This window comes from Pithys albifrons, chromosome 20, assembly GCF_047495875.1.
Source record: "Pithys albifrons albifrons isolate INPA30051 chromosome 20, PitAlb_v1, whole genome shotgun sequence".
Taxonomy (NCBI): Eukaryota; Metazoa; Chordata; class Aves; order Passeriformes; family Thamnophilidae; genus Pithys; species Pithys albifrons.
Genome location: NC_092477.1, coordinates 11,424,563 through 11,445,755, shown reverse-complemented (window position 1 = coordinate 11,445,755; position 21,193 = coordinate 11,424,563). Strand labels below are relative to the sequence as shown.

Genomic DNA, 21,193 nt, shown 5'->3' with positions numbered 1-21,193 from the left:
TCAGTAGCCTGGAGCTGCTTTAGTTGTAGCCCCTTCTATTGCCGTGGCTGTATCCTACTGAACCAGGTGGGAATGGCACAGCTGCCCAGCTGTGGGAGGCTCTGGAGCAGAGCTGTTCCTGCAGATCCCATCCCCAGCCAGCCCTGGAGCTCAGAGGCAGCTTCATGTTTGGGTTTCCATTCAATATCCCTCGGCTTGGTCTCCAAGGCTACTGGCCAACGTACAACCCCTCCTCCCAGCCCCGTGTTCAAAGAAAGAAAAACACTGAAAAGAGGCTGCAACGACTTCTGGGCTGTTTTCAAAGCAGAGGCAGCGCTGGGAGCTGCTCTCCCTGCACGCTCTGCAGGCTCCGCTCCAGCCAGGGCTGTGCTTCTCCAGGAGCTCCATCCTCATGGGAGCAGGAAAGCACCTCCCCACCTCTGCAAGAAAAAAATGGGAATTTTTAGAGTAGTTTGGGGCTTCATTCAAAACCTTTTGCAAATGTAGCTTTTGTTTGGGAATTGCATAGCAGAGAAGGAGCCAGGAGTCCTGCCCTGGGAGCCCAGAGTGGCACTGGTTTGTGGGCTCTCATTCATTTCTGTTCCCTTGCTTACAGAACAACGTGGAGGAGGAGGAGGAGGAAGAGCAGCACCCAGCACCTCCCTGCAGCAGGAGCCAAGGCCAGGCTCGGTGGATGCTGTGCCTGGAGCACCTGTAAAGAAAGCAGAGTAGTAGTATGTGATAGTGTGGCTTCATTCCTGTTAGGAAACAGGATACATCTCAAATTCTTTTGGGTTTTATTTTATTTTTCTTTGGGCCTTTTGCCCAGGGCAATGTTTCTGTGCTCCCTCCATTGGCAGGTGCCTGGTTTGGGGTGCCCTCTCCATGAGGAGCTTTTTTGGGGAATTTATCCCTCTTTACACCCCTGGTGAACTTGACCCAGTTTCATTTTTCTGTCACGCCACGGGAAACAACCAACATCCTCCAAACTCCAACCCTGGGGGCTGGGAGGAGGGTGGTGCTCCCACAGCCCCGTGGGGACAGGCTGGGGCAGGAACAGTGCCCCGGGAGTGCCCCAATCCACGGGATCTGGGGCCAACCCAGCACCCCCAGCACGGAGGAGCAGGGACCTGTGCCAGGGCAGGGCTGTGCTGCAGGGGTTATTTTAATCCTGAGGTGACTCATGCTGTCCTGACATGACTCACGTGGAGCAGGGCCTGGGGCTGGTTGGAGGTGTGGCACGGCATGGCACAGTGTGGCACAGCGTGGCATGGCATTGCATGGCATGGTTGGCCATTGTGTCGTGCTGGGCTTTCCCTCTCGCACAGACCTGCACAGAAGGAGCAGAGCAGCTGCTCAGGGACCTGTTCCCATCCCCTTCACAGGTGCAGCATCACGAGGAGCACTCGGCCACCACTGTTTGTGGGACAGTTTGATTAACGGTGTCATTTCCTTGCAGGCAGAATTCCGGGTGTCTGAAAGGCAGCTCAGCTGCTGCCGGGTGTGCCCTGAGCCGCAGCTCCTAGTGTGCTCTGAGCTCCCGGTGCTGTCGGTGTGCCCTGAGCCGCAGCTCCTGGTGTGCTCTGAGCTCCCGGTGCTGTTGGTGTGCCCTGAGCCCCAGCTCCTGGTGTGCTCTGAGCTCCCGGTGCTGTCGGTGTGCCCTGAGCCGCAGCTCCCTGTGCTGTCGGTGTGCCCTGAGCCGCAGCTCCCGGTGCTGTCGGTGTGCCCTGAGCTCCCGGTGCTGTCGGTGTGCCCTGAGCCGCAGCTCCCTGTGCTGTCGGTGTGCCCTGAGCTCCCGGTGCTGTCGGTGTGCCCTGAGCTCCCGGTGCTGTCGGTGTGCCCTGAGCCGCAGCTCCCTGTGCTGTCGGTGTGCCCTGAGCCGCAGCTCCCTGTGCTGTCGGTGTGCCCTGAGCCGCAGCTCCCGGTGCTGTCGGTGTGCCCTGAGCCGCAGCTCCCGGTGCTGTCGGTGTGTCCTGAGCCACAGCTCCCGGTGCTGTCGGAGCTCATCCATCACAGGGAGGAAAATCCGCTCGGGCTCCGCTCGCGCTTGGCTCGGACCCTGCCCCGGGAATCAGCCCCTCTGTGGCCCGAGCAGCCTGGAAAACATTGCTTTTTCAGGAGCGCTTTCCAACAAACAGCAAATCCTTCAGATTTCTTCTTGGCACCGCTCGAAGCATTTTTTCAGTGATAGATTTTCTCTGTTGAGATTCAGAGAAAGGCTGCCGGGCTGCTCCCGTTTCCAGGAATCCCGGCGAGCACAGGTCGTTCCGTGTCAGGACAATGCTGTGCAGGCACTGCCCGCACCGCAGCCCGGGGGCCCCGGGGGTGCCCCTTCCTGGCCGCAGCCTCGACTCGGAGGAGAGGGACACGCGGGGACGTTCCGCGTGTGGCGGAGGCTGCTGGTGCCTCTCCACGAGCGGTGGGTGCGTGGTCGGCCCGGGGTGCCCCGTCCTCCCCCCGGGGGTGCCGCCTGGGGGGCACCGGGCGGGTCCGAACTGAGCCGAGCCGTGCCCTGCCAGTCTGAGCCGCGTTTGTCGTGCCGGTCCATGCCGTGCCGAGCCGTGCTGTGTTTGGCGGTTCGTGCAGGTCCAGTTCGAGCCATGTTTGCCGGTCCGAGACGAGCCGTGCCTGTCGATGCCGTGCTTGTCGATGCCAGGTGGTGCCGGTCGGTGCGGTGCCAAGACGAACCGTGTTTGCAGTGCGTTCCGTGCGGTGTTTGCCGGTTCGGTGCGTGCGGTGTTCGCCGGGGCGTGTGATGCTTGCCGGGCCGGGCCGTGCGGTGTTTGCCGGGCCGTGCGGTTCTTGCCGGGCCGGGCCGTGCGGTGTTTGCCGGGCCGTGCGGTTCTTGCCGGGCCAGTCGGTGCGGTATTTGCCGGGCCGTGCGGTGCTTGCCGGGCCAGTCCGTGCGGTATTTGCCGGGCCGTGCGGTGCCGGGCGGTGCCGCGGGGATGCGCTGCGCTGCGCTGCGCTGCGGTGGGACCGGAGCCGTGGGAGGCGGCGGGGGCGGCCCCGCTAATTGCATAACCGGGACGTCAATGCCGGCGGGAGCGCGGGGTTAGCGCGGGAAGATGGCGCGCCGCGCCCGGCCCCCGCCGCGCCCCGCAGCCCCCCGGCCCCGCGCCCCGACCGACCGCTGAGCGCCCCGCGGGGCCCCGCGGTAAGGGCGGCGGCGGGGCCGGGCGCGGGATGAGCGCGGGGCGCCGGGCGGGACGGATGCACGGACGGGCGGGCGGACAGACAGATGGGCGGACAGACAGACGGCGCCGCGGCCGCCTTTGAATGAACCAATGGCGGCGGGGCCGCGGCCGCCGCTCGGAGCTGCCCGCGGGGTCCCCCGGCAGGTGCCGCCGGGGCACGGGGGGACCCGCCCGGGAGGCTCCGGCGGCCCATCCGTCCCTCCGCCCGCCCGGCACGGCAGCGACGTGGGCGATGCCACACGTGTCCGCGGCGAGGAGCGGCGGGAGCCCACGGGGAGGGAGCGGCGGGGCGCGGGGACCCGGCGGGACGAGTCGCGGCTCGTGGTGCGGCGCCGCTGTGCCGGGAGCGCGATTCCGCTGACCGTCTCGGGAACGGGAGAGTCCCCATGGATAGCGGGGCCGGGCACGGGGTTGGGGCGCGTGGGGATCCGCCGCGAGAGGCCACGAGTGCTGCCACGAGGCCACATGTGTGGCCGCGACGGGAGCGCAGAGGGGAGAAAAGTCCCTTTGCAGTCGTTCCTTGGGATCGCAGCTCTGCTGTGGATGGTTCTCTCGCCTCCCGCACCCCAAACCTCGTGGTGGTGACACTTGGCCGCCTGGGTTCGCTCGCTGTGGGTGGTGCTGGCACTTCCCCGCTCCGACAGCAGCCCCGGTGGTTTGCGAGCCCGCGAAACTGCCTGGAATTCGCGATTTAAAAATCACAGTCAATTTAAAACTTGTCCCTCACATGCCCCTTCCTAAAGGTGTCCCAGCGCTGCCTGCCCGAATGGCTCAGTGCTGCAGGAGCTGGAGCTGTCAGGGGTTAATTTCCAAATTCCCTCTTGCTCACAGATTTTGGCTGCTCCCTGGATTTCATGGAAAGGAACTTCGACACTTGTTCTGCAGGTCCTGAGCCGCTGCTGGTGGGGCTGAACCACCCCCAGGCTCGGTCCTTCCGGGGAAGACCCTTGGGGATGGCCATGGGCACATCGTGTTGTGCCACAAGGGCAGGTGACAGCGCGTGTGTCCCCTCCAGGCGCTGCTGATGGAGACTCCCACGCTCAGCCCCATCATCCAGGACGTGTATGCAGCCACTGGCCGTGCCCAGCAGGCACTGGGCACCAGCTCGGCGCGGAGGGGCAGCGGCTGCCGGGAGCTCATGGTCAGGCTGACCGAGGGGCAGTATGTGCTGTGCCGCTGGACCGACGGGCTCTACTACCTTGGCAAGATCAAGAGGGTAATGTGGGCACTCAGAGGGTAACAGGAACACCTGCAGTCATGCCAGTGCTATGGTAGCCAGTGCTGTCCCTGGGTCAGTTTGTGGCTCAGGGGGTTCTGGCTTAGACTAGTGTGCCACTGGGCATTTTGGGTTGATGTCCTGCCCTGGGGTGTCACACCTCAAACCTGACTTCCCACAGCCCTGAGAGACTGGATCAGTCACCAGGGAATGGGAGCTGACACATGGTGCTTCTTCTGCTCTTTCCTGCAGGTGAGTGGCTCCAAGCAAAGCTGCCTTGTCACATTTGAGGACAATTCCAAGTATTGGGTCCTCTGGAAGGACATCCAGCATGGTAAGTGTTGCCCCATTCTCCCTTCCCACTGCCATGCTGTGGGACCCTTCCCAGCACCATGAGGACGTGGCTGTGCCTCTGACTGTGCCCCCCCTGCCCCACAGCGGGTGTGCCCGGGGAGGAGCCCAAGTGCAGCATCTGCCTGGGGCAGACGTCGGGGCCCAGGAACGAAATCCTCATCTGTGGGAAGTGTGGGCTGGGTGAGTGTGGGCACATCGCCCTGGGCTCTGCCCTGTGTCTCCCCCAGGGCTGGGGTGGTCCAGCCAGCCCCATGGCACTGACACCAATCCCTCCCCAGGTTATCACCAGCAGTGCCACATCCCGGTGGCGAGTGGTGGCGAGGGCCCGCTGGGCACGCCGTGGTTCTGCCGCCGCTGCATCTTTGCCCTGGCTGTGCGGGTGAGTGGGGCTGCCAGGACTCCCTGTGCCACCTGCCCTCAGCACAGCAGGACACTAACCCCATGCCCTTCAATCCCACAGAAAGGGGGTGCCCTGAAGAAGGGAGCCATTGCCAGGACGCTGCAAGCTGTGAAGATGGTGCTGTCCTACAACCCTGAGCTGCTGGAGTGGGACTCCCCTCACCGGACGAACCAGCAGCAGTGCTACTGCTACTGTGGGGGCCCTGGAGAGTAAGGGCCCTCCTGCTGCCATGACTGGTTCTGTGGGGAGCAGGAAGATGGGGTCGGGGTGGGGATGTTTGGCACCAAGAGAGAAGCCCCCAGCTTGCAGGGCACTGCCCTGGGCCAACAGCTGAGCTGCCCATGCTGCCTCTGCCAGCCAGGTCTCCGCTCACTCCAGAGGCACCGTTTGCACCCACCTCAGGGGCTGCAGGAATACAAGTTAGGGACAGGCTCTCTCTCCCTGGCTGGCTGAGGGGGCCAGTCTGGTGGCTGCCACACATTGCCCTCACCATCACCTTCCTCCTGCCCTCCCAGGTGGTACCTGAAGATGCTGCAGTGCTACGGCTGCCAGCAGTGGTTCCATGAAGCCTGTACCCAGTGCCTGAGTGACCCCATGATGTTTGGAGACAGGTATGTCCCTCCTGCCCTTCCAGGGGGAATTCAGACTCAGACACATCCCCAGCTGTACCTCCGTGATCCCTCTGGTACTGACAGGGATCAGCCAGCCCTGGGCAGGCAGCTGGCCCTGTCAGGCAGAGCTGCACTCCTGGCTGTGCTGTCACTGTTGGCAGCTGGGTCATTGTCCCACCTTGACCCACCCCATGCCCTGCGTGGCTGTGGGAGTGTCCCCACCCTCAGTGCTCTCCCTCCCCACTCTTTTCCAGGTTCTATGTGTTTTTCTGCTCCGTGTGCAACCAGGGGCCTGAATACATCAAGCGCCTGCCCTTGAGATGGTAAGAAACAGGCCCTGGCTGCTTTGGGGTGTGCCAGGGTGGCCATGGGGCACCGGGCTGGCTGATCCCTGGAAGTGTTCTGGGGCTCTGAGCGACCTGGTCTAGTGGAAGGTGTCCCTTCCCATGGCAGGAGATTGGAACAAGATGATGTAGAAGGTCCCTTCCAACCCTTAGGATTCTGTTTGGGGTTCCCCTCATCTGCAGTGTCTCCTCCCCTCCCCAAAGCTCCAGGGATGCTGTCCTGGCTGTGGCATCCTCCAGGATGCGCCTCTGGGCTGGGCTGCTTCTCCTGTGAGGTGTGGGAATGATCCCAGCTTCCAGTGGTGGGTTCTGGGAGGACCTGAAAGCTGGAGTGGCAGTGGCAGAGCAGGGAATCATGGTGGGTACCATCCTGTGGGGAGAGGGTGGGCTGCTGACCCTCTGCCCCCCTTGGCTGTGCAGGGTGGATGTTGTCCATCTTGCCCTCTACAACCTGGGTGTGCAGAGCAAGAAGAAGTACTTTGACTTTGAGGAGATTTTGGCCTTCGTGAACCACCACTGGGATCCACTGCAGCTGGGGAAGGTACAAACACAGTGTCAGAGCAGTGTCCCCAGTGGGCAGTGTCTGTGGTGGAGGGTGCTGGCCCCTGAGCTGGGAATGGTGTCGGCCCCTGAGCTGGGAATGGTGTCGGTCCCTGTGGGGCCACACTCTGGTGGCTCTGGGCTTTGGTGCCCTTCCCTCCTGGCCTTGGGCAGGAGCCAGAACCCGGGCTTTGGGCTCCCCCACCCATTTGGACGTTGCAGAACCCCAGAGGGTGCCCAGCCCTGCCTGACCCCCTTCTCCCCACAGCTCACGGGCACCCCCATCTCGGAGCGTGGCACCCACCTCCTCAATGCACTCAACAGCTACAAGAGCAGGTGAGTCCTGGCGAGGGCTGGGCACAGGGGGCATGCAGGACACTGCTGTGCTGCCCTGGCTGAGGGTGGTGCCTCCCTGCAGGTTTCTGTGTGGGAAGGAGATCAAGAAGAAGAAATGCATCTTCCGGCTGCGGATCCGCGTCCCACCGAACCCCCCTAGCAAGGTGCTGCCGGAGAGGGGCCCCGGCGAGGGCGAGGGCGGCTCCTGCGAGCTGAGAAAGAAGGGAAAGCCCAAATGCGACCAAAAGGACAGGTGAGGGGCCATGTTCCCCCGGGCACCCCGGGCAGCAATGCCCTGTGCCCATGCCCTCCTCACTGCCCTCTTTGCAGCCTCCTGCCGCGGCAGCTCCAGCAGCAGAAGCGGCGGGCGCGGCGCAAGAGGGCCAAGTTCCTGCTGGAGGATGCCATTCCCAGCGTGAGTCCTTCACCCTCTCCTCTGTGTGACCATCCTGGCATTTGGCAGCTGACTGGAACATCCCTGGCCCCATCCCTGGGTTTTCCCCACTCTGAGTCCCTGTCCTTCCCCTGGGAAGCGTTCGGTGCCAAGCCCATTCCCAGGGGCGGTGAGGCCACGGGCAGGAGCGCGGTGGTGCCAATGCCAGGGGGCACAGGCAGCACCCTCCTGCCAGGCAGTGACAAGGGAGCTTGTTTTTGTGACACAGAGTGACTTCACCTCTGCCTGGAGCACCAACCACCACCTGGCCAGCATCTTCGACTTCACCCTGGATGAGATCCAGAGCCTGAAAAGGTCTGTGCGGCCAGACCGGGGTGTGGGTGGCAAATGTTTGAACACCTGAGTGCCAGGCATGGCTGGGGAGGTGATGGAGGGGCCAGGGGTGCCACTTGTGCCAGGCTGAGTTTGACACTGCATCCCATCCCATCCTGTCCCATCCACAGTGCCAGCTCAGGACAGACTTTCCTGTCAGAGGTGGACTCCACGGACGCCGCCAGCACCTCCGGCTCAGCCACCACAAGCCTCTCCTACGAGTCCAGGTGAGGACTGTGCCCCTTGCCCCTTCCAGAGGAGTCCCAGTGGCACAGCCAGGAGGGCTCAGGGCTGCCTCCTCCCCCACAGCACCCCTGTGTCCTGGCACAGGGATGCCCCACATAGGGAGCCTTTTCTTGCTGTGTCCCAAAACGGACTGGTGGTCCCAAAGCAGCGCTGCCTTGCTGGGTGTGCCAACTCAGGGCTGTCAGTCCTTTCTGGGCCCCCCAAATCCCCAGCATGGTGTGGGGCACCTTTTGGGTGCTGTCCTCACCCCTGCTGTGTCCCTCCCTGGCAGCAGGAGGACCGTGGGCAGCCGCAAGCGCAAGCTGGCAGCGCCTGTGTACGGCTCGGCAGGGGCCAAGAGGAGGGCCAGGGAGGAGGGCGGGCGCCTGGCCGTGGGCACCCCCGAGGGCAGCGAGGCCCCAGGCGGCCCCGAGGACGGCATCGACAGCCACACCTTCGAGAGCATCAGCGAGGACGACTCCTCTCTGTCCCACCTCAAGTCCTCCATCAGCAGCTACTTCGGCGCCGCGGGCCGGCTGGTGTGCGGGGAGAGGTACCAGGTGCTGGCACGGAGGGTGACGCTGGAGGGCAAGGTGCAGTACCTGGTGGAGTGGGAAGGCACGACCCCCTACTGAGCCCTGTCAGCCCCAAAGCCTCTCCTGGAGCCAAAGGAGATGGGGGTGATGGGAAAGCCCCCCCGGGAGGCAGAGGAGGGGTGCTGGTCCCCCTGGAGCCTCTGCAGGTGGAGGCAGCACCAGAGCCAGCAGTGCCCGAGCCAGCAGTGCCAACAGTGCTGCCCAGCAATGGAACCTGAAGTCCTGATGCTCTTGGTTTTTTTAATTTTAACTGTATTTAGTTTCTTGGCCAGTTTTTCTCCTGGCTGGAAGTGAGGCCCAGCCACACTCTCCTGGTGGAACCTCTGGCTGAGCCCGAGGCACCACCCTGGTGGTGGTACGGGCAGTGAGTGGCTCTGGCCCTTCCTGAAGGGTCCCCCTGGCACAGCTGGGGAAGCTGCTTTGGGGGGCACCCCACAACCTGCAAAGCCTGACTCATCCCTGGGTGCCAGCCTTACAGACCAGCCTCAAGGGGGTCCTGCTGCCAAAGCAAAGCCCCCCCTCACCCCAGTGTTTTCACAGCCCCTCCCTGTGCCTGTGGGAAATGGGGGTGACTCTGGGGGGTTTCTGCCTCATCCCAAACCCATTCACCAAAGGAATGTGGTTTGTTTTAAATGAGGGGGAAATGCTTTCATGGCCACAGAGCAGATGGAGGTGGCTGCTCTCACCTCCCAGCCTGGACTGCCTGTGATGCTGCACCAGCTTCGTTTCCCTGTTCTGACAATCATGATCCTGGAAGACACCAACCAAAAGGTCCTCCTTTGCCTTAAAAGCCCCACGGGCACTTCTCAGACTGGAGCCCAAGGCCTTTGTTCTCACAGGAATCTTCATCCTGAACGTGCCAAACCAGCAGACAAACCAAAAATGCTGCAGAGGACAGTGGGGACATGGGAGGGGGTCGTAGCAGTGCCTCTCTGGAGAGCAGTGGAGTGTGTGTGTTTGTGATCACATGGGGTTGAGTTGTCTGCAGGAGAGAAGGAACAACCCCCTTCTTTAACAGAGCAATACTGCCAGGTTGGGCAGCAGCAAAGCAGCTGGCTTTTTAAAAAAAGATTCTAATACCAGATATATTTTTAGATTTTTTTTCTTAAGAGATATATATATTTTTGATGTTGTCCTCTTTGTCTTCCACCCCAGTGTTACTGTCCTGTGGGATGGAGAGTGGGTGGGCTGGGTGGTCCTGCTCCATCAGCAGATCCTGTCCTGCACTCCCATCACTGTCTGTACCTGTGCTGGTGGGATCTGCTGACCAGAGGGTGAGTTGAAAAGGTTGTTTTACTGAACAAGTGCTTAGAATTCATCAGTGTAGTTGGCATGAGAGAGCAGGTGGTGTCTGGTCCTTAAACTTCTGCTGCAGCTACTGCTGAGATAACAGAGTGGGACACCTGTGCTGTGGTGCAGCTTCTCTGCAGCCCAGGATGTGCTTTTGGCCAGGCAGGAACTGGTTCAGTGCCTGTAGAAGGAGCCTGGATATTTGGCTCTGTGTGTGGGAGCATTGTAGCTCCCTCTTGATGGCTGCCCAGTGCTGTGCCCCCGGTGCTGTGCCCCCGGTGCTGTGCCCCCGGTGCTGTGCCCCCGGTGCTGTGTGCCCAGTGCTGTGCCCCCGGTGCTGTGTGCCCAGTGCTGTGCCCCCGGTGCTGTGCCCCCGGTGCTGTGTGCCCAGTGCTGTGTGCCCAGTGCTGTGCGCCTGGTGCAGGGACAGGCTGGGGAGAGAAGGTTCTGTCCAGCTCCCAGCTGTGAGGTGGTCTGGACTGAGGGGGTCAAACATGCCTTGGCACCCCCAGGATCTGCATCCCAGCTCATCCAGAGGGCACCATCCCTGGGGGGGCCATCCCTTTGGGACACCTGATGCCAGGACCCCCTTCCCTGGATTGCTGGATCACTGCCCGTCCTGCCTTTGTCACCAAAGGGTCACTTCAAATAATTCCCTTCCTCCAGTGCCTGTGGAGCCCCTGTGACTGTCTGAGGGGCTGCCAAGAGCTGTGCCAGGGTCATTCCTGCAGGATGTGCCAATGGGCATCACACTCATGGCAGCACCCACATGACGTGGCCCTGGCTCCTCCCCACTCCCTCTCTGCTCCCTCTCATTCCCTCCTGGCTTCTTGCAGAGAATTGAATGTGGAGCCTTTAAAAGTATTTTTGTTGCAGAGTATATTTTGCATTTGCTGTAATAGAGATTATAACGACTCTGTGCACCTTCTGATTTCTGAGGTCAGGTTGCTGCTTGTAATAACCAGCTCTTGATATACCCAAGTTGTAATTAGTATGTCTGATGTACAATTAAAAACTCTCTCTTTTTTTTTTTTAACATCACTGTTATTTTGTAGTGTGAGGATTATTGAGCTGGGGCCCTGGAGGCCAGTCTGTGCTCCTGGGGGGATGCCCAGTGCCCACCATGGTGCTGCTGGGTTGTGTTCTGTGCCAGGTCAGGTGTGTCCTCACCTGTCAGGTGCTGCTGGGAAGCACCAGAAGGATGGGAAGGGCTGGGGGTGTGGAGTGAGGGACCAGCAGGGGACAGGGACACCCCTTGCAGGGGTAGGTTTTGGAGAGAGGGGCTGCCCTCATTGGGGAGGTCTCAAATGGCCCCATTCACTTAATCTTAGCCTAAAACTGGCACATTGCTCAGGCAGCCCTGACAGGGCTGAACAAAGCTCAGCTCTGGGTGTGGTGCAGAGGTGGTCTGGGTGCTGGTGCTGGCTCATGTGCTCCATTCCTTCCTGCCAGACCAGGGGCCTTGCTGGTCCCCTGTTTCTTCACAGTTAGCACTGACAAGTTTCCTGCTTTCAGAGCTCAGAGTATTTTCCCTCTTGGTTTCTCTTTCCTGCCCCCATGAGCCTCATCCTTTCCCTCCCTCAGCCTGCACCAGCTCAGGGCTGCTCGGTGCTCTCTGCTCAGGCTGGGAGGGGGATGTTCCCAGTACAAACAGAATTCCCAGTCCCCAACTCCTGTGTTCCAGCAAACCCAAGAAGACAGGAGCTGCCTCCTTGCACAGAGCTCCTGCCTGCCCAGGGCTCAGCAGGTGTCCCCACCAGGGAGGGGCACTTTGCCCTTCTCAGTGCCGTGGGACGTTCTCCTCTATCCATTTGAGGTGCAGAGGGTTTCCTTGGTCAATAGGCAGGCTGATGATCTCGGGGATTTCAAAGGGGTGGATGGATCTGCAGTGGGAGCAGAGGAGCAGAGTCAGCACAGCCCAGCCCTGCCCACGCTCCCCACCCACTTCAAAGCTCCTGCAGCTTCTTTTGGCCATGTGGGAATTCTGCTTTGAGTCTGGGGTTTACCACAGGCAGCAGCCAACTGCTGGGGCCTGGCTGTGCTCAGGGAGGGCAGGAAATCCTGCCAGGAGGCTGCCAGGGAACAACCCGTGTGAGGAGGAGGAGGATCCCTCCTCGTACCCAGCACAGAGGGGCTGCTGGGAGCCCAACAGCTGGTATTTCTGCCAATCTTTCCTGTTTTCCTGATGCCATCTCTGGGTGTTTCTGGCTCACAGGTGTACAGCAGGAGGACTTCACCCCAGCCTGGGTGGGAAGGGGTTCAAGGAAACCCAAAGCCAGAGCAGGAGGGGACAGCCTACCTTGGGCTCCCCTGGAGCCAGAACCTCACCTGACGTAGTCGGACAACTCCCCGATTTTGGACGTCCTTGTTTGCACTAACTGTGGAGAGGAAGAAAACCAGAACAGAATCCAAGGGAGGCGTCAGGGGGACAGGTGATGCTGCACCTGCAGTTCCACTGCTCCCATCCAGCACTGCCGTGCCCACAGACAGGTGTTTGGAGTCCCAAACCTCAGGCAGGTTGGTGCCACCCTCCCCAAACCTCCCTGTAGCCCCTTTGGCTGGAGCTGTTTGCAACAGGGATTTTAGGATATAGGGAGTGATCCCTTACCAGCAGTATCTCAGTGGATTCCTCCTGTTCCCCTTTCCAGAAATACCTGAATTCAGAGCAAAAGCAGCATCAGCAAACACATGTCTGTCTCCAGCCATGCCAATCCCCACAGGGGACATTTTCCCTGCTTGGTGCTTTCTACACGTGGCTGTTTCTTTACAAAGTGTCCCAAGGAGCATGGCTGGCCCCAAAACTGCTAAGCACATGACTGAGCACCCCAAATTTATGGCTCAGAGTCCGTTTGGCTGTGCCAGACTCCAGAGAGCTGCCCAGGAGGGATGCTAGGGCAAATCTGCCAGGACTGGGGTGTCCAGGGGGGGTCTGTGGCCACGGCTCTGCTCTGAGCAGCAGGCAGGGGATGGTTCCTGGGAGGCTGAGCATGGCAGCATCCTGCTCTCTTCCTCTCTTCCCCTGCAGGACAGGAGATGCACTTCTGAGTCAGATCTGACCTTTCAAGCAGTGCCAGAAGGCCAGCAGGGTCTCAGCTGAGCTCTGGGCTCCTGCATGGGGAGGGCTCAGAGGTGTTGTGGTGTCCCCTGGAGCAGAAACCTGGAGCAGCCAGGACTGTGCAGGAGCAACTCTGCTGTGGCTGCTGGAGCTCAGGGGGGAAGGCAGGATAAGGCCTAGGGTGGCACCACTGGGTTTGCCCTCTCTCAGCAGCCTCTGCTGGGCTATGGGTGTGCACTGTGAGGATCCTCCTGTAGGGAGGCTGAGCTGGGATCTGCTCCCCTCTTCTGGCAGGGCCAGAGTGTTTCTATGAGGAAAAAGTTGTTTTGGAGCTTTGCTCTTTAATCTCTCTAACAAGAGCAATCCCTTTGTGTGGGTGACTGAGGACACCTGCAGAGCAGGTTGTGTTCCAAGGTCAAAGACACTGTTCTGCCTTCCTGAAAGGAAGTAATAATGTAATAATAATAATAATACTGTAAAGGCCTTTTCTGGCTCCTGTCTTGGCTTCTTTTTAGAGCCTCTAATACCAGGCACCATGTCCTCAAAGACCATAAATCCTAAATTGCTGGATCTCCATGTAGCCAAGGAACCAAGAAATGAATGGTCCCCACGGGAGGTTCATCTCCACCATCTGCAGCAACAAACAGACCAAGCAGCCTCCTGGAAAGTGCCTCCCTCCCTGGGTACCACAGGCTGTCCCTGTCCTCCCTCCCTGGGTACCACAGGCTGTCCCTGTCCTCCCTCCCTGGGTACCACAGGCTGTCCCTGTCCTGCTCCCTCCCTGGGTACCACAGCCTCTCCCTGTCCTGCTCCCTCCCTGGGTACCACAGCCTGTCCCTGTCCTGCCTCCCTCCCTGGGGCCACAGGCTGTCCATGTCCTGCCTCCCTCCCTGGGGCCATAGGCTGCCCCTGTCCTCCCTCCCTGGGTACCACAGGCTGTCCTTGTCCTGCTGCCCTCCCTGGGTACCACAGGCTGTCCCTGTCCTCCCTCCCTGGGTACCACAGGCTGTCCCTGTCCTGCTCCCTCCCTGGGTACCACAGGCTGTCCCTGTCCTGCTGCCCTCCCTGGGTACCACAGGCTGTCCCTGTCCTGCTGCCCTCCCTGGGTACCACAGGCTGTCCCTGTCCTGCTCCCTCCCTGGGTACCACAGGCTGTCCCTGTCCTGCTCCCTCCCTGGGTACCACAGGCTGTCCCTGTCCTGCTCCCTCCCTGCAGGCCCAGCCTGGCCTCCTCCCTGGGAATGCTGAGCCTGACTTACAGGGCCGAGCTCTTGGGCAGGATGTTCACAGAGGCAGCCAACTTCTTATCCATGATGGCCCTGGGGGAGACAGGAGGGGAGTCAGGGCCAGCCCAGGGGCTGGTTTGTGATTGCAGACCTGTCCAGGGATACTTCAGTGATTACTGAGGCAATCTCAGGGTGGGGTTTTAGAAGAAAGGGGCAAATGATGTGCTCTGTGACCACAGCAACGTCTGGCCCTTCTCACAGCCCCAGCCCAAGGGCAGCTTGTTCAGGGCACCAGAAACCTCCCCTTTGGCTCTCCCTAACACTGACCCCCCAGGCACCACTTTGGCAATGCATTGAACTTCTGGATGACCTTGAACTGCAGAGGAGACAGGAGTTATGAGATACTGCAGGGCTTGATTCAGAAATCAAAGAATTAAAGCCATTCCAATTAACTGCTGCTCCAATTCAAAACTCACTCCAGAATGTTTTTGTGTCAGACCAAGTGACAATTTTTTTATCCTTACACCCAAGGCATGGTACAACCTGGAAGAGCCTACAAACAAACTGTAAGGAACTCTTTGCTGGGAGGAAAGCAGCTCTTCCCACTGATCCCACAACATCTGGCCACTCCAGCAGTTCAGTGGAGAACCAGTGCCTGGACCTGGAGAACTCCTGGGATCATGTTTAATATTTAAGACAAAGGCCATGGTCATGGCTCAGGGGAACCATGGCCAGAAAGGGTTGTTTGCTCTCACCATGTGTAGGCAGTTCCAGGCATTTATTCCTTGTGGAGCATCTTGAGTTAATCTTTAGAGCAACAAAGTGCAGCAGCAGGAGCAGAGACAGCCCTGCTGGGACCGCCACACACGGCACAAATCACTCTGGGGTTGCTGCCTGCAACTTGCAGGCCCTTTAGCACAGGAGCCTTTTGGTTTGGGTGCTCTGTCCCAAGGGACTGAGGTCCTGCCTCAGCCCCTGAGCTTTGTTCTGGCCAGCTGGGCAGGCACAAGTGGCCACCAGGGGAATGGGGAACATTCCAGGAGGTGGAATGTGATCTGTGGAAAATGCCTGCATAATACACGAGAGCTTTGGGCTGGGCACCTCACCTGTGTTTCTTTGTCCTTGCCTCACAATAGGCTCTGAATTGAGGCAGATTAAATATTAATCAGCAGAAAAGCAAAGGAAATGATAAGGACAGATCTGAGGCAGCAGGGGGGGCTGAGAGGCTGCTGGGGTGTTGGGGGAGCTGAGGGAGGGGCAGTGGCCACAGCACCACCAAGGGGAGAGGCCGGGAGGGCTCCAGGGGCTGAATTCTACCTGTAGCTGTTCTGCCTGAACCCCTTTTCCTTAAAACCAGTGGAAAATTTCCTTGCAGACTGAGGCATCAGGGTGAGTGCTGCACTGAGCAATGCCAGGGAAGAACAAACAGCACAGGAAAAACGTGTGTGGGGAAGTGAATGTAAAGCCCTGTGTCATCCCTGCAACCCTCCATCCAAACTCCAGAACAAAGGAACAATCACTCCACCAGTAAAACCACAACCAAAGCACAAATATCTCAGCGATGGGGAGTGATTTATTTCCTCTCCCTTGCCTGAAAGATGAGGAACAAAGAATGGAAAATTTTGCAAAGCTGTTTAGATGAGGCACTTTCAGGAACTGAGGCTCTTTTCACCAGCCATGGACAGTCACTCCTTTTTTAGATGACACCAAGCAGTGCAGACATAATTCTACCTGAATTTCTTAATACAGTTGCAGTATTTAAAGTGACACAAAATGCCTTTCAGGAGCCTGTCAGCTCCTGAATGACTGGGAGCCCTTTGCTGGGGAAGGAGGGCTTGGCAGGCAGCAGGGAGCAGGGAAAACAGCCCAGGAGGTGATGCAGGAAACTTCACGGTCCATCAAAAACACTTTCCCAGTCAACAGAGTTCAGTGCTCTGAACAAACCATCCATTGAGTCAGGGACTGACAGATGTGTGAAAAAAACTCTGCATGCAAAATATCATGCAAAGTATCTCATTTATTAGAAGTTTGTGGTGAGCAGAGTGCAGATCCCAGGTGGGACCTCAAAAGGGTTTGCTGTGGATTGCCTTTCATCTTTCCTTATTTTCATGGCATGTACTTTGTCCCTCTCTATAAATGCCCCTCCTTGGAACTTTGTTCTCTGTTCTTCTAGAGAAGAGGAAGAATTGCAGCAGGTCAGAGAACAAGGGGCTGGGCCTTGATCTGTCTGAGGACCTGGAGATTCAGGGCCATGGCTTTAAAAATGGGTTTTGAAAATGAGAGGCAGTGGAATAAATTGAGAATTGGTTTGATGTTACCATGGCATTGACTTCAGAGGCAACTGTCAGCTCTCTGTGAGACAGAGCAGCTCCCAGTGAGGGGGTTTGTGATACACAGGGAGTGACAGTGAAAAGGAGCATGGCTTGGGTGTCAGAGAATTCCAGACTGGTTTGGGTATCAGACAATTCCAGACTGGTTTGGGTGTCAGACAATTCCAGACTGGTTTGGGTGTCAGAGAATTCCAGACTGGTTTGGGTGAGAGAGTTCCAGACTGGTTTGGGTATCACAGAATTCCAGACTGGTTTGGGTGAGAGAATTCCAGACTGGTTTGGGTATCAGAGAATTCCAGACTGGTCTGGGTGAGAGAATTCCAGACTGGTTTGGGCTGGAAGGCACCTTTAGTCTCATCCAGCTCCACCTCCCACCAGCCCAGGATGCTCCAGGCCCTGTCCAGCCTGGCCTGGGACACTTCCAAGGGTGGGGCAGTTTCCCTGGGCAATCTGTGCCAGCGATGCCAAGCCCACCTGGGCACAGCTGCTCTGAGGGGCAGGGGAAGCTTTGCCCCCTGAGCAGCAGCTCTGGCCCCCCTGCAGCACCCAGGCAGGGCAGGGAGCTCCGTACCTGGCGATGTCTCTGGCGATGGACTCGTTGGGGCAGCTGAGCAGGGCCAGGGAGAGGGTGCCTGGCATGGAGGTGCCCGTGATGGCTGAGTGCAGCTGCAGGGCCAGGCCCCTCAGCACCGGGAACAGCAGCACTGCCAGTGTCAGCACCTGGGGGAGACACCAGAGAACAGCAGGGAGACATCAGAGAACAGTGGGGGGACACCAGAGAACAGCAGGGAGACATCAGAGAACAGCGGGGAGACACCAGAGAACAGCAGGGAGACATCAGAGAACAGCAGGGAGACACCAGAGAACAGCGGGGAGACACCAGAGAACAGTGGGGAGACACCAGAGAACAGCAGGGAACACCAGAGAGAACAACAGGAAAACACCAGAGAGAACAGCAGGGAAACATCAGAGAACAGTGGGGAGACACCAGAGAGGACAACAGGGAGACATCAGAGAACAGCAGGGAGACACCAGAGAACAGCAGGGAGACATCAGAGAACAGTGGGGACACACCAGAGAGAACAGCAGGGAGACACCAGAGAACAGTGGGAAGACACCAGAGAACAGTGGGGAGACACCAGAGAACAGCGGGGAGACACCAGAGAACAGCGGGGAGACACCAGAGAACAGTGGGGAGACACCAGAGAACAGCAGGGAACACCAGAGAGAACAACAGGAAAACACCAGAGAGAACAGCAGGGAAACATCAGAGAACAGTGGGGAGACACCAGAGAGGACAACAGGGAGACATCAGAGAACAGCAGGGAGACACCAGAGAACAGCAGGGAGACATCAGAGAACAGTGGGGACACACCAGAGAGAACAGCAGGGAGACACCAGAGAACAGTGGGAAGACACCAGAGAACAGCGGGGAGACACCAGAGAACAGTGGGGAGACACCAGAGAACAGCAGGGAGACACCAGAGAACACTGGGGAGACACTGCAGTTTGGAACATCCCCCATCCACACTGTCCCTGCCTCAAGGGGCATCTCCAGCCTTCTTTCAGCACTGCAATAACCAGGTGTGGTTTAGGGGAGAACACTCAGAGCAGCCCCAGCCTGAGCACCTGGAGAATTCAATCCTGCCCTGTCAGCCCAGGATTATTTCTCTAATTCACAGAATCCCAGACTATTCTGAGCTGGAAGGGACCCCCAAGGATCATCGAGTCCAACTCTTGAGTCAATGGCCCTCACAGGGGATTGAACCCCTGACCTTGGTGTTATTACAACCAAGTTTTTTAACCAACTGAGCTGATCTCAGGGCCCTCCTGTGCCACAGCTGCTGTACAGCCCCCCTGGAGCCCCCCTGGAGCCTGCAAGGGAGGGCAACACTTCACGATGGGTTTTAAGTCCATTTCATCTTAATTATGCGCCATTCCCCGTGGAATTGGGAATTGCAGAGATCCCCGTGGCACACCCCAGGGCTGCACACACAGCAATGCTCTCCCGTGGGCTGGCAGGGAGCAGCAACAAGTGGCGTTTGCTGTGTGTGAGCTGCGATTCCTGGCACGCCCCTCGCTCTGTGAGCTGCGATTCCTGGCACGCCCCTCGCTCTGCTCGTGCTCACACGCCACCAGCAGAGCCATACAAATATCTCATTACCCCAGCAGGGCTGCTGCTGGAGCTGGGGCTTCCTCTGCAGAGCTGGGGAGCAGGAGGGGTGGGCCATGTCACAGAGTCTCACAGAGTCTCAGCTGCTCTGCCCTTTGTCTTTTGTCTGCATTTTGACACAAACAGCGTCTGGCCCTGGCTCAGCTACAGTGTTAAAAAAACCATTATAAGGCTAAGAAACTATTTCCTCCCTTATTTCCACCCTCCTTTGTGCTCTGAAAATCCTCCCATTACAGCACCAATGTCAACATTTTTTTTTTAAATTGAGTTGAAAGTCTCTCCTGTCACCACAAAGTCAAGAGCTCCTCTGCATTTGGGAAATGCCTGATGTGTTCTCTCACTTGGCTCCTCTTTTCCAGTCCATTTGAAGAAATGCTCTTTGTTATCACAAGGTTTCTCATAATAATTTTTACAGCTCCTTTTGTGCTCTTTCTTCCCCACTAAGCCATTTAGCAAATATTATACAACAACTCCCAGGAGCTACTCAGAGAGGTACAAGCCCAACAGAGATGTGCTGCTGTACCTATTTTTCCAGATTAAAATGTAATCAGGAAAAAAAATTCCAACCTGTTCTCCCAGTGGGAGATGTATGTGCATAAATCCCCAGGATCATTTGGGACTGAGTATTAGTACAAATATGAGCCTTCTCTTGGTTTTTGGGATGTTTCCCCTAATTTTATGTCTGAAAAGAAAGATAAAAGACATCATCTCCCTTCTTTTTTCCCCCCAGAATGATTGTTTTTGGTAAGGGATGGTGGAAAAGGAGTGAAACTTGAGGATTCTTGTCTAATAAACCAAATACACTCATGATTGCCAAGATATTGAACAAATCAGATTTTGTGTGAGATTTTAAGCACTTCACTGAAAGGAACTGAGCAGCAAAACGACCTGAGTTGGGAGAGACTCAGATTTCTGCAGTTTGTTTTGGCTTTGCTGAACTAAAAGCAGCTCTAGAATCCCCACCTAAGGACTTTCTGCCCAGATTGGATGAGACTCCATTAGGAAAAAAACCCAGAGGGTCACCCTGTCCCTCCCATGCCCACCCAGTCCTTCCCATGCCCATCCTGGTGCAGGTCAATGTCCCCAGAGGGTCAGCCTGTCCCTCCCATGCCCTCCCTGTCCCTCCCATGCCCACCCTGTCCCCCCCATGCCCACCCTGTCCCCCCCATGCCCATCCTGTCCCTGCCATGCTCACCCTGTGCCCCCCATGCCCACCCTGTCCCTCCCATGCCCACCCTGTCCCCGCCATGCCCACCCTGTCCTCCCATGCCCACCCTGTCCCCGCCATGCCCTCCCTGTCCCCCCCATGCCCACCCTGTCCCCACCATGCCCTCCCTGTCCCCCCATGCCCACCCTGTCCCCACCCTGTCCTCCCATGCCCACCCTGTCCCCGCCATGCCCTCCCTGTCCCCACCATGCCCACCCTGTCCCCACCCTGTCCCTCCCATGCCCTCCCTGTCCCCCCATGCCCACCCTGTCCTCCCATGCCCACCCTGTCCCCGCCATGCCCACCCTGTCCTCCCATGCCCACCCTGTCCCCGCCATGCCCTCCCTGTCCCTGCCATGCCCACCCTGTCCCCACCATGCCCTCCCTGTCCCCCCATGCCCACCCTGTCCCCACCCTGTCCTCCCATGCCCACCCTGTCCCCGCCATGCCCTCCCTGTCCCCACCATGCCCACCCTGTCCCCACCCTGTCCCTCCCATGCCCTCCCTGTCCCCCCATGCCCACCCTGTCCCCACCCTGTCCTCCCATGCCCACCCTGTCCCCGCCATGCCCTCCCTGTCCCCCCATGCCCACTCTGTGCCCCCATGCCCTCCCTGTCCCCCCATGCCCACCCTGTGCCCCCCATGCCCTCCCTGTCCCCCCATGCCCACCCTGTGCCCCCCATGCCCTCCCTGTCCCCCCATGCCCACCCTGTTCCCACCCTGTCCTCCCATGCCCACCCTGTCCCCGCCATGCCCTCCCTGTGCCCCACATGCCCACCCTGTCCCCACCCTGTCCTCCCATGCCCACCCTGTCCCCGCCATGCCCTCCCTGTGCCCCACATGCCCACCCTGGCCCCACCATGCCCTCCCTGTCCCCGCCATGCCCTCCCTGTCCCCCCATGCCCACCCTGTCCCCACCCTGTCCCTCCCATGCCCACCCTGTGCCCCCCATGCCCTCCCTGTCCCCCCCAAGCCCACCCCGGTGTCACAGCTCCCCTTACCAGCAGCACGGTGGCCTTGCCCGGCCGGGGGCTGCCCTGGGCACCTGGTGGGCACAGCCAGCGCTGGCTCAGCCACTCCATGCCCATCCCCTTCGTCCCTCCACCTGCTCTGCCCGAGCTGGGAGCGCTGCCTGGGCAGGCTGCCCGTGGGAGCTCTGACTCCTCCTCCTCCTCCTCTTCCTCCCTGCCCGGTGCCCGCCTGCCTGCCCAGCCAGGGCAGGGACAGAGGGTGGCACAGCGCTCCGTCCCCTCCTGCCACCCCTGCTTGGGGGCACAGTCTGCCCAACGTGGGGCCGAGCGTGGCGGGGACAAACACACCCCTGGGCTGTCCCCGCCGGGGCCATTGC

General features: G+C 59.2%; 2 protein-coding genes across 4 annotated transcripts; one reads left to right on the top strand and one right to left on the bottom strand.

Annotated features, from left to right (window-relative positions):
- The first annotated feature begins 3,056 nt into the window (after positions 1 to 3,056).
- Positions 3,057 to 10,892, top strand: PHF19 (PHD finger protein 19). 3 transcript variants are annotated; one of them, XM_071574586.1, is made up of 15 exons: positions 3,057 to 3,136; positions 4,192 to 4,392; positions 4,645 to 4,726; positions 4,831 to 4,926; positions 5,025 to 5,125; positions 5,207 to 5,355; positions 5,662 to 5,757; positions 6,012 to 6,080; positions 6,522 to 6,642; positions 6,910 to 6,977; positions 7,060 to 7,230; positions 7,308 to 7,392; positions 7,640 to 7,725; positions 7,875 to 7,970; positions 8,264 to 10,892. In XM_071574586.1, exons 2-15 carry the CDS (start codon positions 4,201 to 4,203, stop codon positions 8,601 to 8,603), a joined length of 1,752 nt encoding a protein of 583 aa, XP_071430687.1. In that variant the 5' UTR covers positions 3,057 to 3,136; positions 4,192 to 4,200; the 3' UTR covers positions 8,604 to 10,892. The 3 variants fall into 3 exon arrangements, with proteins under 3 accessions (XP_071430687.1, XP_071430685.1, XP_071430686.1); XM_071574584.1 differs by having other exon boundaries at positions 8,261 to 10,892; XM_071574585.1 differs by lacking the exon at positions 3,057 to 3,136 and adding an exon at positions 4,013 to 4,061 and having other exon boundaries at positions 8,261 to 10,892.
- On the bottom strand, positions 10,683 to 21,139 carry CUTA (cutA divalent cation tolerance homolog). The gene is made up of 6 exons (XM_071574589.1): positions 20,847 to 21,139; positions 17,037 to 17,185; positions 14,169 to 14,228; positions 12,463 to 12,508; positions 12,183 to 12,232; positions 10,683 to 11,737 (listed from the first exon to the last, which is right to left on the bottom strand). Exons 1-6 carry the CDS (start codon positions 20,931 to 20,933, stop codon positions 11,635 to 11,637), a joined length of 495 nt encoding a protein of 164 aa, XP_071430690.1. The 5' UTR covers positions 20,934 to 21,139; the 3' UTR covers positions 10,683 to 11,634.
- Positions 21,140 to 21,193: the final 54 nt, after the last annotated feature.

What these genes read in the sequence shown, in the direction of transcription:
- PHF19 (XM_071574584.1), top strand. Translation starts at nt 4,201, where the DNA reads ATGGAGACTCCCACGCTCAGCCCCATCATCCAGGACGTGTATGCAGCC. An exon ending in ACCTTGGCAAGATCAAGAGG is followed by an intron (nt 4,393 to 4,644) that starts GTAATGTGGGCA and finishes TCTTTCCTGCAG; the next exon opens with GTGAGTGGCTCCAAGCAAAG. An exon ending in TCTTTGCCCTGGCTGTGCGG is followed by an intron (nt 5,126 to 5,206) that starts GTGAGTGGGGCT and finishes TCAATCCCACAG; the next exon opens with AAAGGGGGTGCCCTGAAGAA.
- CUTA (XM_071574589.1), bottom strand. Translation starts at nt 20,933, where the DNA reads ATGGGCATGGAGTGGCTGAGCCAGCGCTGGCTGTGCCCACCAGGTGCC. An exon ending in GCAAGGCCACCGTGCTGCTG is followed by an intron (nt 17,186 to 20,846) that starts GTAAGGGGAGCT and finishes TGTCTCCCCCAG; the next exon opens with GTGCTGACACTGGCAGTGCT. An exon ending in ATCGCCAGAGACATCGCCAG is followed by an intron (nt 14,229 to 17,036) that starts GTACGGAGCTCC and finishes TGTCTCCCCCAG; the next exon opens with GGCCATCATGGATAAGAAGT.